This window comes from Sorghum bicolor, chromosome 8, assembly GCF_000003195.3.
Source record: "Sorghum bicolor cultivar BTx623 chromosome 8, Sorghum_bicolor_NCBIv3, whole genome shotgun sequence".
NCBI lineage: Eukaryota > Viridiplantae > Streptophyta > Magnoliopsida > Poales > Poaceae > Sorghum > Sorghum bicolor.
In genome coordinates, this window is record NC_012877.2 from 49,183,915 (window position 1) to 49,198,595 (window position 14,681).

A 14,681-nucleotide genomic window follows, 5' to 3' on the forward strand; every position below is an offset into this window, starting at 1 on the left:
GAACATAAAAATATTGAAAGCAAAAACATATAATAAAAGAGAAAAAAGATATAAAAAATCAAAATAGATACTTACATTATGACTCAGAGAAGATATCAGTTTCTTCTTCAACATCTCAAGCCTAGAATACTAATTAAAAAAATACAAAAATAAGAAAGAAACAACAAATATACAAGATATAAAACTAAAGATTAAAATAGAAGACATACTTATTTCATATACTGCTTGCACAAAGCCTCATTAACGAAATGGTGAGCATCAGACATAGAATCCTACAAAAAAAATTAGAAAAAAATACAAGGAACAAACATCTAATTGAACAAACAAAAATCATTTAAACTTACATCTGAATCAAACAGTCTATCATTACTAGACTCATTATTTTCTTCAGCAGCAGAAGAGTTCCCAGATAACAACAATTCATCATGAAGCATCACTAGGAAAGTCATTCATGAACGAACACTTCCTTTTCCTACCCATCTAGCATGAAAAATCAAAAATAGAAAAATATACATTACAGCTATATAATAACTACAGAAAATAGACTCTAGATGAATTATAAACTCAAAGACTACAGATGAGACATCTAATAAAATGTAAATAGTAGAACAAATTGTGTCAATAGTCATTTTACAGAATACAAGCTATATCATTGCAAGCTACTACAAATGGGTACCAGATCTAGCTCTTGAATCAAACAACACGAATAATAAAGCTAAAAGGCGACAAGAAAAAATAAAATGGCTGATGTCAACAATAACAAGATGAACTAATGAATTTTAATAAACATTATCACATCTGACAGAAAACATAAACATGAACCAAATACAACAACTATTTCAACATAATAACATCTACAAATACTCAACGCACCTACTAATCCAGAACAGAGAAGGACTACAACTACAGATCAGAAAAGGAATGAACGTCACTTCCAACTCTAGATCGAGACAAAACTGAACCTGACAGCTACATAACCGAGTCCAAATCCACAACAACCTCAACATTAGCTGAGAACTATGCTGAGAACTGCACTGGGCGAACTAGGGTTCATAATCAATAGCTAGAAAAATCAACCTCAACAAATGCTACAACTATAAATAATCGATCGAATAGCAAAATAACACAGACAACATGAAACAATACTCAACAATTAGCATATCTGAATGCAAAAAATAGAGCTAAACTCACCTGTTGTTGTACCGCCGCGAGCTATGCCTCAGCAAACACAACTCGACACCAGATACAGAAGGGAGTCAACCACAACAATCGCCTAGATGAAGACCGATGACACCACCATAGTGAGCACCTAGGGTTCAGAACAATGAGAAGAACAACATCAGTTAAAAGCTCTACAAAACATGCTAATACAAATGAAACTCAGAAGAAATAGAAAACAATAGAGCACAAATCGACTCGACATCAACAAGATATACCAAATTCCAAGACAAAAACGCACCCTAACTAACCTGGAAGACAAATCGCCGCGGAAGAACTCCGTCACCGCGAGCTCTGCACTTGCAACCGCCACAGGAGCGGCAGAGCGGAGGAATGAGGATAAGAAAACAACAGTTCAAAAGAAATAAAGACGCGCGTTTCCCAAAAAATGCTGACAGGTGGGTCCAATACGTCAGAGAAAACAAACCAGAAACAGACACGACAACATGGGCGGCGGGCAAGCGGCAACCAGAATCAGACACGAACGCTCCAGATCGGTCAAACATAAATCCAACGACAAAAAAAACAGTGTGACGAGAAGCCATATTTCACACGAGCAACATATAGCTTTTCTGTTTTTTTAATCTTGGAGTTGCCTGGCGATTTTTAACCGGTCAGAACCATCCATATTGCTCTGGCAGATCTGGACTTCTTTTTTGGGTTGAGAATTGACAGATCTAGAGGTGAATGTTTTCGAGTGTAAAATCTAGCAAAATTATCTTTCACTATAGTAAAATCGTCTTCAAAATCGCTCTTAGAAGCTAAAATGTATGATTTAAAAACTTAAAAAAAGGAAAACAAATGTGTAGAAATAGGAGGAACGTGGTACCTTGTCAGGACCACGAGTGCGTGTTATATAGGCACGAGAGACAGTCCCTCGGTGATGGCATGTACACAAATATGGTTACAACAATAATAGGGAGAAAGTCCTACAATCAAGGATCACCTCCCATCTATAATACACGCATGCCTGAGTCTAGTTACAATGAACCTAGATATTCTTATCATCTAACACTCCTCCTCAATCTCAGCCACTTACAAGGTTGAGATTGGTCCTGAATTGACGAAGCTTCGCAGCAGTGATAGCCTTGGTGAATCCGTCTGCTAACTGATCAGCTGAATTGATGAAGCGAATCTCTAGGAGCTTCTGTGTAACTCGTTCTCTGACGAAGTGGAAATCTATCTCTATGTGCTTCGTTCTAGCATGAAACACAGAATTGGCTGATAGATACTTTGCTCCCAAATTATCACACCACAGTCTGGCTGCTTGTGGATGTGGTATTCCGAGTTTAGTTAGTAATTTCTGAACCCATATCATCTCTGCTGTGGCATTTGCCAGAGCCTTGTACTCAGCTTCTGTGCTAGACCTCGACACGGTTGCTTGCTTTCTTGCTGTCCAAGACACAAGATTGTTACTAAGGAAAACAGCAAATCCACCTGTGGATCGCCTGTCATTAAGGCAGCCTGCCCAGTCAGCGTCCGAGAAGGCACTAACCATCATGGACGGTGACCTCCTGATCTTAAGTCCGAGACTCTTTGTCCCACTGATGTACCTCAGGATCCTCTTAACGGCGCTCTAGTGAGTTGTAGTTGGAGCATGTAGGTACTGACATACTTTATTGACCGAGAAAGATATGTCGGTCTTGTCAAAGTTAGATACTGCAGTGCCCCAACTACACTTCTATAGCGTGTAGCATCCTCCGTTCAAGTGCAACTCCATCTGTCAGTCTCATCTTCTCGGAAACAACAAGTGGTGTATCAACACTTTTAGCTTGGTCCATACCAGTCTGGCCAATACATCTGTTGCATATCTTCCTTGTGTAAGCACAAGTCCATCATTACTCCTCCTCACTTCGATTCCGAGAAAATAATGCAAATCACCAACATCTTTTAACGCAAAATCTTTCTGCAGATCCTTGAGGAGAGCCGTCGTAGCCTTGGGAGAGGAGCTGGCAACTATAATATCATCAACAAATACCAAAATATAAATGGTGTACTCACCCTTGCTATAGTAGAAGAGAGACGTGTCGGCTTTGGAGGGAACGAATCCCAATTCTTGTAGTCTCTTGCACAATCTTGCATACCACGCCCGTGGCGCTTGTTTGAGCCCGTAAAGAGCCTTGTCCAGCTTACAGACATAGTTGGGTCGAGTCACATCTTCATACCCGGGAGGTTGTTGCATATATACCTCTTCTTCCAGATACCCATGAAGAAAGGCATTCTGGACATCAAGTTGTCGAAGAGACCAATTTCTTGACACTGCAACAGACAGAATTAGCCGAATGGTAGTAGCCTTCACAACCGGGCTGAACGTGTCCTCATAGTCAATGCCATAGCGTTGTTTGAAGCCTTTCGCAACCAATCTGGCCTTGTATCTATCAATAGTACCATCAGCCTTGCGTTTCACTTTGTAGACCTATTTACATCCAATGACATTTCTTCCGTTGGGCCGAGGAACAAGGTGCCATGTCGTGTTTCTCAGCAGTGCTTGATGTTCACTCTCCATTGCCGACGCCCAGCTTGGATTTAGAAGTGCTTCTTCTACTGAGTTGGGCTCTTCGGGTTGCACTAGTGTATGCATACACCAGCGCACTGTACCGTCAGTGTACTCCTTTGGCTTCACAATTCCTCGTTGGAGTCTGGTGACCGGCCGGAGAGGGACAACAGCAGCTGCGACACCATCAGCAGCGGCGGTGACACCCGAGGATGCAGAGGACTCAGCCACAGGCGATCCCGCTGCCGTGACCTCCGTGGGGTCCAGTGCTCTTGCGCCACGATCAGGCTGCGGCGACGAGGATGCTGGCTCAATCAGTGTGGCTGAAGACACCGCCGTAGACAATCCAGCCCGCGGGGGAGACAACAGTGTCTCGGACTCCAATCCCGGGGAGGATCCTCCTAGGCTGTCGGTTGCGGCCTGACTAGGCGAATCAGCCTCGGTCATGCTGCTGCTGCCCACTGGGTGACACAGCCGATAACAGCCGCCACCAACGCCTTGTTCACCAGGAGTTTCACCTGTTTCTGTTCCTGTATCACCACAAGATGCAAGGCTCGATGGCCGGTTAGTTGATGAGGTAGGAGAAAGCAAATGTTGATCACTGATTTTTGCATTCTCAAAAACGGAGGATGGATTCTTAAGGACGTCAGGAAGGAGATCAAGTTCGACTCTAAGCCGTGCACCTGCGTTGGGGTGTAGAGCAGCGAAAGGGAAGACTTCTTCATCGAATACAACATCTCTAGATATGTAGACTCTCCCTTCTTTTGGATCGAGACATTTGAACCCCTTGTACATGTTACTATATCCGAGGAACACACATTGTTTAGACCGAAACTCAAGCTTCTTGGAATTATATGGACGCAAATTTGGCCATACAGCGCAACCTAAAATGCGTAGGAATGTGTACTCGGGTGGATGGCCAAAGAGTTTCTCAAAAGGGGTTTTGTTATCAATAATTTTGGAGGGTAGCCGGTTTATGAGAAAAACAACTGTGAGAAAAGCTTCGTCCCAAAATTTCAAAGGCATACTAGAATGCGCAAGGAGGGTGAGGCCCATCTCAACAATGTGCCTATGTTTGCGTTCGGCTGATCCATTTTGTTGATGTGCATGAGGACATGAAACATGATGTTCTATGCCTATGCGTTTGAAGAAGGAATTAAGTGCTTGATATTCCCCCCCAATCTGTTTGGATGGCACGAATTTTTCTATCAAATTGGCGTTCAACAAGTTTTTGGAAATCTTGGAAACACTGAAACACCTCGGATTTGTGTTTCAACAAATATATCCAAACAAATTTGCTATGATCATCGATAAAACTCACATAATAATTATGATGACCAACAGAGTTTGGTGTAGGACCCCATACATCGGAGAAACAAGATCCATAGGATGACTCAATACACTGGTAGATCTAGGGTAAGGAAATTGGTGACTTTTGCCTGACTGACATGCATCACACACCCTAGCATTATTATGACTACGATAAACAGGAAGTTTATGACGGCTTAGGACCTGCTGAACAACTTGGGACAATGCATGGCCTAGCCTGCGATGCCATAGTGAGGTGGAAGGCTTGAGGGCAGCAAGTGCTTGTTTATTCGGAGATGGCTTGGATGGCAGCTTCAGGGGATAGAGCCCGCCTTCACATCTACCTATGTGAAGAGTTCTCTTCGATACCTGTTCCTTGATCGAAAAATAATGGGGATGGAATTCAAGAAACATGTTATTATCTCGTGCAAGTCGATTGACAGAGCAAAGGTTTTTATGTGCTTGTGGGACATGAAGAATATTGCGTAGATGGAGATTTGGCGAATGCAAAAAACTGTGACCAACATTAGCAATCTCCATACCTGTCCCGTTTGCAGCGTGCACCTGTTCACTGCCATGATACTTGTCATGGACAGCCAACTTCTCCAGCTCACCGGTGACATGGTCCGTGGCACCAGTGTCCATGTACCAGTTTGTGTCAACGCCGTAGGAGCTTGTGGCCGCCTTGACCTCCCTGGTAAGAGGGATCATACCGGTTGAAGCAGCGGTAGGTGGGGTGTCGTTCCTTGCCACATACTTGGCAGTAGACACCTGGTTCAAAACGCCCGCCGCCGCGACCTCCCATCTGTCCGCGGCCACCACCACCGCCACGGCGTCCTCCACGCCCGCCACCGCGCGTGTTGTTGTAGTTACCACCATTGCGGCCTCCCTTGGAGGCCATGTTCACCGAGGACTGTTGTCCTCCACCTCTTGCCTCCATGCGCTGCTCGAACGATACGAGCTGCGCGTAGAGCTCGTTCACGGTGATCGGCTCGACTCGCGCCGCCACTGCGGTCACCACTGGATCGAACTCATGATCCAGCCCGGTCAAGATGTAGGAAATCAACTCCTCATCTTCAAGTTTGCGAACGGCAGATGCCATCTCATCTCCAAGAGCCTTCATTTTAGTGAAGAACTCGCTGATGGTAGATGCGCCCTTTGACGCATTGGACAGGGCCATCCTTGTGCTGATGATTCTAGCCCTTGATTGTGACGCATGAAGCGCCTGGATCGCAGTCCATGCCTCCACCGCGGTCATCACCGTAGTGATCTGAGATCCAATCTCGCGAGAGAGGGATCCAAGGAGGTAGGAGAGGACTTGCTGGTCTTGGGCTACCCACTTCTTGAATTCAGGATTCAGAATGGGTGCATCATCGGCCGACGGCTTCTCATTGCTGGTCTTGGCGGCCTTAGGGGGGATATACTTCTCCGGCGGCCTCTCCGCTAGATCGATGTACTTCTCCATCTTGGCACCACGAAGGCCCGAGAGAACTTGAAGCTTCCACATCGGGTGATTATTCCTGGTCAGTTTCTCCGTGACCGGGAACAAGTCAAGGGGGGAAAAAGAAGCGAGGGCGGCGGCGGTGGAAGAAGATGGGAGCGCCATATTTTTCCGCTAGGATAGCAGCTCTGATACCATGTTGAAATAGGAGGAACGTGTACCTTCTCAGGTCCACGAGTGCGTGTTATATAGGCACGAGGAACAGCCCCTCGGTGGTGGCATGTACACAAATATGGTTACAACAATAATAGGGAGAAAGTCATACAATCAAGGATCACCTCTCATCTATAATACACGCATGCCTGAGTCTAGTTACAATGAACCTAGATATTCTTATCATCTAACAAAATGAACTTTCATAAAAGTTAAGAAAAAATAGACTTCTTTACATAAAAATGTCCTGCGCTTCAAATGTTCCCTGCGAGCCCTGTATTTCTGTGGCTCGTCATTGTGAAGTTGGGCCCTAAACCGGGCTCGTCACACATGCACATACATGTATACGCAACCAATTATCAGCTGCGTCCAACCTGGATCGTGTGATGCGCAATCCACAAGCTAGGTTGAGCAAGACATGAAGGCTGGTGCATGTGTGACGATTCAGCAAAAGTATTTTAACAAAAGCCGTGTTTACTTCGGAAAAATTTTCACGGCACTGTAGCACTTTCGTTTGTTTGTGGAAATTATTGTCATGAACTAATTAGGCTCAAAAGATTTGTCTCATAAATTTCGATCAAACTGTGCAATTAGTTTTTATTTTCATCTATATTTAATACTCTATGCATGCATCTAAAGATTCGATGTGACGGAGAATCTTGAAAAAAATTTGAGTTTTTAGGTGGAAGTAAACAAGGCCAAAGCCTTTGGAAAGAATAACTGCTGAACACAACCATGCATGAATATTAATTGAGGTGTCATACGTATTGGAAAGTCTTAGCAATGGTTGAGTGCGGTGAGTAGGCCCTAATTCTTTCCAGTATTTATCAAAGATTATAGCAAGTCTGCTGCCAAAATAAAGAGGAGCATGTTATGAATATATGTCCCCGGCTTTAGATAGCAAGGGTTCCTTGACATCCCTAAGAAAAGGCACACCTAGCATAAACAGGATCATCTTGACATGAGTGACGAACTCACCACCGGTGGTTAGATGCTTGGCGTGGAACGCGGCTCCACAGTTGTATGCAATGTAACAAAGCATCTCTAACCATACGGCAGCAATCAGCTTCCAACGTTCCCCTGCTTCTGCGATCCGAAGCAAGTCGGAGGCAACCCGGCGAGCTCGATCCAGCACGGGGTAGTAGTCTTCGTGGAAGAAAGAGCTAGGTTTGTCGCGGATCTCCTCAAGCACCGTTCTCCGATCACACGCTGCTCCAGTAGCCGCCGTCGTCGTCGTCGTCGTCGTCTGCTCAAGCAGCCAGTTCGACATCTCCCGCTTGCCCTTAATGACCGCGTAGTGCCCTTCACTGCCGGCCATGGCGCCGCAGTCTGCAACGAGGTACATGATGTAATCTGACAGCTCTCTGGCAGCGCCTCTCAACGCAGAGATGCTGCCGTCGTCGTCTTCATCCTTACCGTGACAAAAACTGCTGTCGCCGCCGTCTACATTTGCATTCTCATGGTCATGGTGTGAAGAGCTGCCATCTAAATGCACTTCCTGAATGGAATTGCCGTCTCCATTCTCATGATCATGCTGTGGAGAGCCGCCGTGATCTGAACGCACTTCTTGAATGGAATTGCCGTCTCCATTCTCATGATCTTGCTGTGGAGAGCCGCCGTGATCTGAACGCACTTCCTGAATGGAATTGCCGTCTCCATTCTCATGATCATGCTGTGGAGAGCCGCCGTGATCTGAACTGCCGCCTACATTGCCATTCTCATGCAGAGAGGAAACACCTTGTAAATGCTCCTCCGGATCCTGAATGGAGTTAACGCTGTGTACATCATCAACATCGTCATGAGCTGCGACTGCGAGCAAGCTTATATCCGTGACAATGTGCCAAAGAAGAGCACTTGAGACGAACTCCAAACCTTTGATGTTGCTGACCTGAAGCACCTGGCGAGCTGCACTCTGCTGATGACGATCTTGCATTGCCTCAACGGCCCAGTTTGCCCACTGGCCACTGAACTTGCCGACTCCAATGTCCCATTCCTGCACGCGTGGAGTGGCCGCTATCTCGAGCAATTTGCCTAGGACCAGCTTCTTCATCACCGGAGAGACGCCGACATGATTCACGGCACGCTGATCGATGCCGACCCAACGCATCGTCCGTCGTAACAGGCCGGATTCTTGTTTCTCCTTGATGCAGTCCCGGATTATGCTGTACTGCGCCATACTTGCCGACCACTCGCCTCTGCTTTCCGGATGCAGATTCCTGGCTATTCTGACCATTGCTGCAACTGTGCCAGGGAAGCTTTGGCACATTGGACAGTTCAGTGGGAGAGAAAACGTGGTGTTGTACGCCCAACTTGAGAAGATAAACGACATGAAGATAGAGCATATCTCAAGTATGATGGCGCCGACGAGTAGTACGTAGCATATGATGACATCAGCTCCATCGTCGTCGTGATCCTTCTGATTCGGACCGCCGGCCATGGCGGTCACGAACAACCCAAGCGCACCTGATATTAGGACCAGAGCGAGGATCCGGCGAAAGGCAATGCAAAATGGGACCATGTGGAAATGGCGGGTGCCGAACTTGGTGTACAAGTAGTCATAGATCAATGAGAGGTTGATCTCGGCCAACTTGTATGCCATATGGACAATGTTCTCTGAAGATTTGAACACATCCACAGCCTGCTTGATCCCGTTGATATCTGCTGGAAACAGGCAGATGGAAGGGGTCATGTCCATCAAGAAATAGAGGCTTAGTTTGAAGCCCTCGGCTGCCACATGCAGGATCAACTCGGAATTCCTCTCCTGCTTCTCTGAAACAACGATGCAGAGCTGACTGTAATACGCCTGCGTGTTCCAGAAGGCGTCGCTGGACGCACGAGCAACAAGATTTGAGCTGGAGGAGTTACTTGCTCCAGTTCCCGGCGCCACGGAGCCAGCTCGCCGGAGTGCCCAGATCCTCTCGGCGTATTTCGCCGTCCCGGAGACAAACACCAGCACCATGGGAGCCACGAGCCGCCGGTCGACGTCGTCTCCTTGCAGTTGCAGTTGCTTGCCGATGGCATAGATGGCCATTGGAACCTGGGTAGCGAGGCTCAGAAGGTGGCGCTTCCACAGCGCGTTGTCCTCCATGGAGAAGGCCGTCATGGTCTCCTGCCCACCTAGGTGGAGAAGCAGGAAGGGCACCCAGAAGAGGGCGAACCGGTTGCCGCCGCCGCCGCCACGGAGGGTGAGGCGGCCGAGGATGTAAACGGCGAGGGAGTCAGCCGATAGGTAGGCGAGCCACAGCACGACGCTGAGCGCGCGGGAGCTGTAGCGTTTGCGAAAGCCAGAGAGGAAGAATAGGAGGACTTGCAGGGAGAAACTGGCCATCACCATGCACTGGAGCTCCCGCTCGTTGATGAATTGTTGGGCACGCGATACTACTGAGCTGTTGTAAGTAATAAATGGTAAGTAATAAGTTCAAGAGTTGTATATAAAAATGAAAAAAGAGACATAAATATGTTCATAGCATAGATCTTATATTATAGTCTGACTTGCTGCCATGCATGTTTTCATCAGCGGAGATAGTCTCACTTTGTCCAAACGGCATATTATTATGTAAACAGTAATGAAACTATTTAAAAATGTTTTAGGAGATAACCGCCGATTAATAGAGCTGGGTATAGTATTCTTGGATGCCGAGGCTGTCTTCATCAACCGATAGCTAAATCTGACCCAATCTAGGATTTGGGTTCTCCACACCAGATGGGTCACGGACCCAAAACCGTGCTGCTGGAGGTGCTCCTACAGTGCCGCCCACTTTGCCGTCTTTGTCACCCCTTTGCCGGCGAGCTCCCTCCCCTGCGCGGTCTCCCTCCCCGACGAGGCAGCCAAGCCACGCGGCTCCGGATGTGCTCCCATGGTGCCGCCTGCCTCCTTCGTTGCCTCGTCGTCATTAGGCCCGCCTCGCCATTGTCTTCGGGCCCCTCTCGGTGGTGAGCCCTCACCGCATTCCGGCCTAGCACCCACCACTACTCCACTCCAACCCTACCACTACGGGCATCAAAGACTTTGCATCTTGGAGAAAGACAACACAAATTTGCGTCGCTGCTGGCCTTCTACCCAAAATGCCTACTTAATTGCTTATTTACATTGTGTATTATCTATTTTGGGTTTAGGTCTCTCTTTGCATGAGCTATTAGAGACAGTGTAAGTATAAATGGTCAGATGCGACTTATACGGTGGCAAACACCTTTCTCTGTTATTCATCGATAGAGGTGGTGATCCTAATATAAGGTGACTACCACTCCTAACTGACTATTTAAAGATGCTTCATCTTGTCTAGTGGTCACCAAAAGGAGGCAGATCCTGACCGTGAGGCTGCGCATCCTGGTACCTCCTGTCGTGGCGGCATCTTCACCATGGTTACCTCTCGACCGCGGGCCTATGCATCCAGGTGATGCCCCTGCTGTGGTAGCGACTGCACTGTTCGCGTCGTCGTGTGGAGCGTTGGTGTGGAGGAGCCTCGATGTGCCCCATGCTTGGGAGGTTGAGCATAGTGCCCAAAGTGGGCACAGTTTCTATTGGATCTCCAGGATGTGATCGACGGTGGGCTCTTCATTGGGCCTTGTGGTAACTGTGTTTTGGTTTATTTTTCTGATTAACAGAGACTAGCGCTATGCCCCCCCTTGTGCTTTAGTCATTGAAAGAGACGGTATTACTGCCACCTCTGATAAATTATTTTGCCTGCATCTATAGTTCTGTTTTTGTGCCAGTATATATATGTCAATTGTGATGTGAAGTGTGTGTCATATTCTTATGAAATGAGTGAAATGAGGTAATGCAACAACTGTAGTGCACCGATTTAACAAGATGAGTGAACACAGCGGCAATAACTCCGATGGTGATACCCAGGGATGAAAACGGTACGGTCCGATCGCATTTGAGACCATATTCGTTTAGAGGGGTTCAGATCTGTTCGTATCCGTATCCGAATATTTAAATCATATATTTATGATGTCGACATGTAATCCTGTCTTATCCGACATGGTTGATATTATCCGTATTCGAATCCGAATCCGACCAGAAATATAAAAACAAACATGATATCAGTGATATCCGTCCGTATCTGATCCGTTTTGATCCCTAGTGATATCTAACATATTTTGCTGTATCCGCCACTGGTTATAGCAGCGCATAGATGCACTGTGATTCTAAGATTAGGATTAACGCCTTGTTCGTTTGACTTTGTGTGACAACTTTGAGAATCTGCCTTGCTATCTCCCCCCTCTATAATTTTTTTTTTCAAAATTCCAAAATTTTTAGCTTATTCAACATAGAATTTCTGTAGATTTTTGTGTGTAAAATTGACCATAATTTTTATAGATTCTACTATACGTACTAGTCCAGTTCCTCGCAAACTAGCAATGCTTCATCTACGTTATCCGTTTGCACACGTCTACACGTCTAGTCGTGCCCATCAATCAGCCTCACTCCCTCCATTTTTATTTACATTTGTATTTATAGCTTTGTCCTAAGTCAAACATTATATAAGGCCAATGATTTTTACAAATTTTATTTTTATCACATAAGATTTATATTTTTGACAATTAGAATTTTAGTTTTTTTCTAGTGAAGTGAGCTTCTCCTAAGTAAGATTCTCATGTGCTATTATTAATGGTAGTATTTTACTAGTACTTAGAAATATTAGGAGAAACCCACCATTTTGGTAGTATTTGGATTTACTACAAGAAATATTTTTATAACCTATAATTTATATATTGTGAAACATAGTAATGATTGACTTAGAATAAATCTAATACCACACGATGAATAAAAAACGGAGTGAGGCCTTATTTAGATGCGAAAAGATTTTAGATTTCGCTACTGTAGCACTTTCGTTTGTTTGTGGCAAATATTGTTCAATTATAGACTAACTGGGATCAAAAGATTTGTCCCGTAATTTACAGGTAAACTATGCAATTAGTTTTTTATTTTCGTCTATATTTAATGCTTCATGTATGTGTCGAAAGATTCGATGTGATAGAGAATCTTGAAAACTTTTTGTTTTTGGGATGAACTAAACAAGGCCTGAGTAGCGAAGTCCGGGGCTATGTGAAAAATCCATTCCCAAATAAGTTATTGCTTTCGATTAGCGAGTTGCTTCCTCTCAATGTGAGCGGGCCGGGTAATATAATGTCTTGTTATATACTCCCTCCATCCCAAATTGTAAGTCATTCCAAGAATCTTGGAGAGTCAAAATATTTTCATGTTTGACCAAACTTATAAAGAAAAATACTAAGATTTGTAACGTAAAGTGAGTATATTATGAAAATATAATTAAGGAAGAATCTAATGATAATTAGTTGGTATCATAATAATAGTTATTCTATTATATAAATTTGGTCAAACTTAAAAAAGTTTGACTCTCCAAGATTTTTGAAATGACTTACAATTTGGAGGGAGTACTGAGCAGTGGGTGCATGAACCACACACACCTCACGGACGACGACTCATCAATAGACGTACGAACCAATCACGACTTGGTCAGTCTTCGCTTGAGTCTTCTCTAATCGCTAGTATATTCGGCGACAAATCCTAGTCCTTTCGTTTTCATGCATTCATTGTCCTCTTCCTCCCCAATTATTTTTCACATCGTGCAGGTTGTGGCGCTTGGCGTAAAAATGAGTTAGATTCGTTTGAGTCTGGATCTAACGAGCACTCGGGGCACCAATTAAGGCACCATGAAAATGGCAATAGTTTTGTGCTTTGGCGTGCCAAATTTCTTTTTATCGTAACCAATAACTAGCCTTCAAACAAATGATGGCCTTTGGGAAAGCCAAAATTTGCATTAACTTGGTCACATAGGGCTTATAAAACCAAAAAAAAAACGTACCATTTGAGGCGGCTTCTTGCCATATTCCACAGGGAAGTTAGAGTTGGTAAAGTTAAAACGGAAAACTGACTCCTAGTTCGTTTTGTAAAGAGACATAAAAACTAGGAGGCTCGGAGAAGATATGGAGGGTGCTGGGGACGTACTTCGGGGCCGGAGGAGAGAGCACGGTCGATCGGCTACCTCAGAGGCTCTGGTAATCAGAGGAAAGCTAGCTAGCTAGCTATATGGAGTCATGCTGGGCTAGGCTGCTGCTCCCCGTTCCCCAATCCTCGATCCGATCCGGCCGGATGCGCGTTTGGAAATTGTGTAACAGTTCCAAAGGAAATGCTTATGTACTACCCCGTAACTAAATGCATCAAAATGAAAGCTTGTTTGTTAGTACCTGCGTTGCGTCGATTGATGGACGCCAACGTCTTCGAGTTCTCTGGGAGCCCTCATGTCATGTCGTTACTGGACGGAGCAGCAGCAGATGCGGAGAAGAACTTGGACAAATTTGGCTGAGGGTTATTATCATGCATCCTTTCATCCAGACGTGGTGGTTTTCATTATTAATAAAGGGAAAACGAGGGGAACTGGCAGGTGGCATGTCGCTCTCTGGCACTGTGCAGCATGCACAATATCACCAGGAACTCACCCTGTTCTTGGTTTGGTTTTTTCGGTTTTGAGCGGGTTTGCAACCCAACCCACTTTTTAAGCAAATGGATTGGTCTGGTCTGGTTAACGTGCTCATATAACGGCTCTGGCGTCACAGTCAGATTGGCTTGGCTTGGTTTGGTTGACGGGTTTGTACGGGTTTACACAGACATGCAAATGCATTCCGCAGGTGCCACGCTCCACCTCGCGACTGCCGGCGCCACGCTCGACCTCACGACTGCCAACGCCGCACTCGACCTCGCGACTGTCAGTGCTGCGCCCTCCTATGCAGCGCTCGCTAGTCACCCTGGGCATTCGATTTTAACCGACTGTTCGGTTCGGTTATTTCGGTCTCTGCAAACTTCGGTTTCCAGGATTCAAGAGCCGATCGGTTTGTCCCAAGAGAAGGAACCGACGATTTCGGTGCACGGTTTCTCGGTTCGGTTTTCGGTTTCAACCGAGGAAACCGATCGACAGAGAAGATAGAAGAGAGAGATGCAGGGTACGCCGACTTGCCGAGGCCCGAGGAGTCGCGTTGCGC

The 14,681-nt window shown here is 45.7% G+C and overlaps 2 protein-coding genes and 1 long non-coding RNA gene across 5 annotated transcripts; all 3 read right to left on the reverse strand.

Annotated features, from left to right (window-relative positions):
• Nucleotides 210-1,531, reverse strand: LOC110429637. Its single transcript, XR_002446739.1, has 4 exons — nt 1,470-1,531; nt 1,192-1,309; nt 345-480; nt 210-272 (listed from the first exon to the last, which is right to left on the reverse strand). It is a non-coding gene; the product is annotated as an uncharacterized LOC110429637 (long non-coding RNA).
• Nucleotides 5,679-6,626, reverse strand: LOC110437591. The gene has a single exon (XM_021466069.1). It carries the CDS (start codon nt 6,624-6,626, stop codon nt 5,679-5,681), a length of 948 nt encoding a protein of 315 aa, XP_021321744.1.
• On the reverse strand, nt 7,315-14,186 carry LOC8064107. Of its 3 annotated transcripts, XM_021445776.1 has the most exons (3): nt 13,890-14,186; nt 9,540-10,060; nt 7,315-9,443 (listed from the first exon to the last, which is right to left on the reverse strand). In XM_021445776.1, the coding sequence occupies exons 1-3, from the start codon at nt 13,943-13,945 to the stop codon at nt 7,546-7,548; spliced, it is 2,475 nt and encodes an 824-aa protein (XP_021301451.1). In that variant the 5' UTR covers nt 13,946-14,186; the 3' UTR covers nt 7,315-7,545. The 3 variants fall into 3 exon arrangements, with proteins under 3 accessions (XP_021301451.1, XP_021301450.1, XP_021301452.1); XM_021445775.1 differs by having other exon boundaries at nt 7,315-10,060; XM_021445777.1 differs by having other exon boundaries at nt 7,315-10,060; nt 13,651-14,186.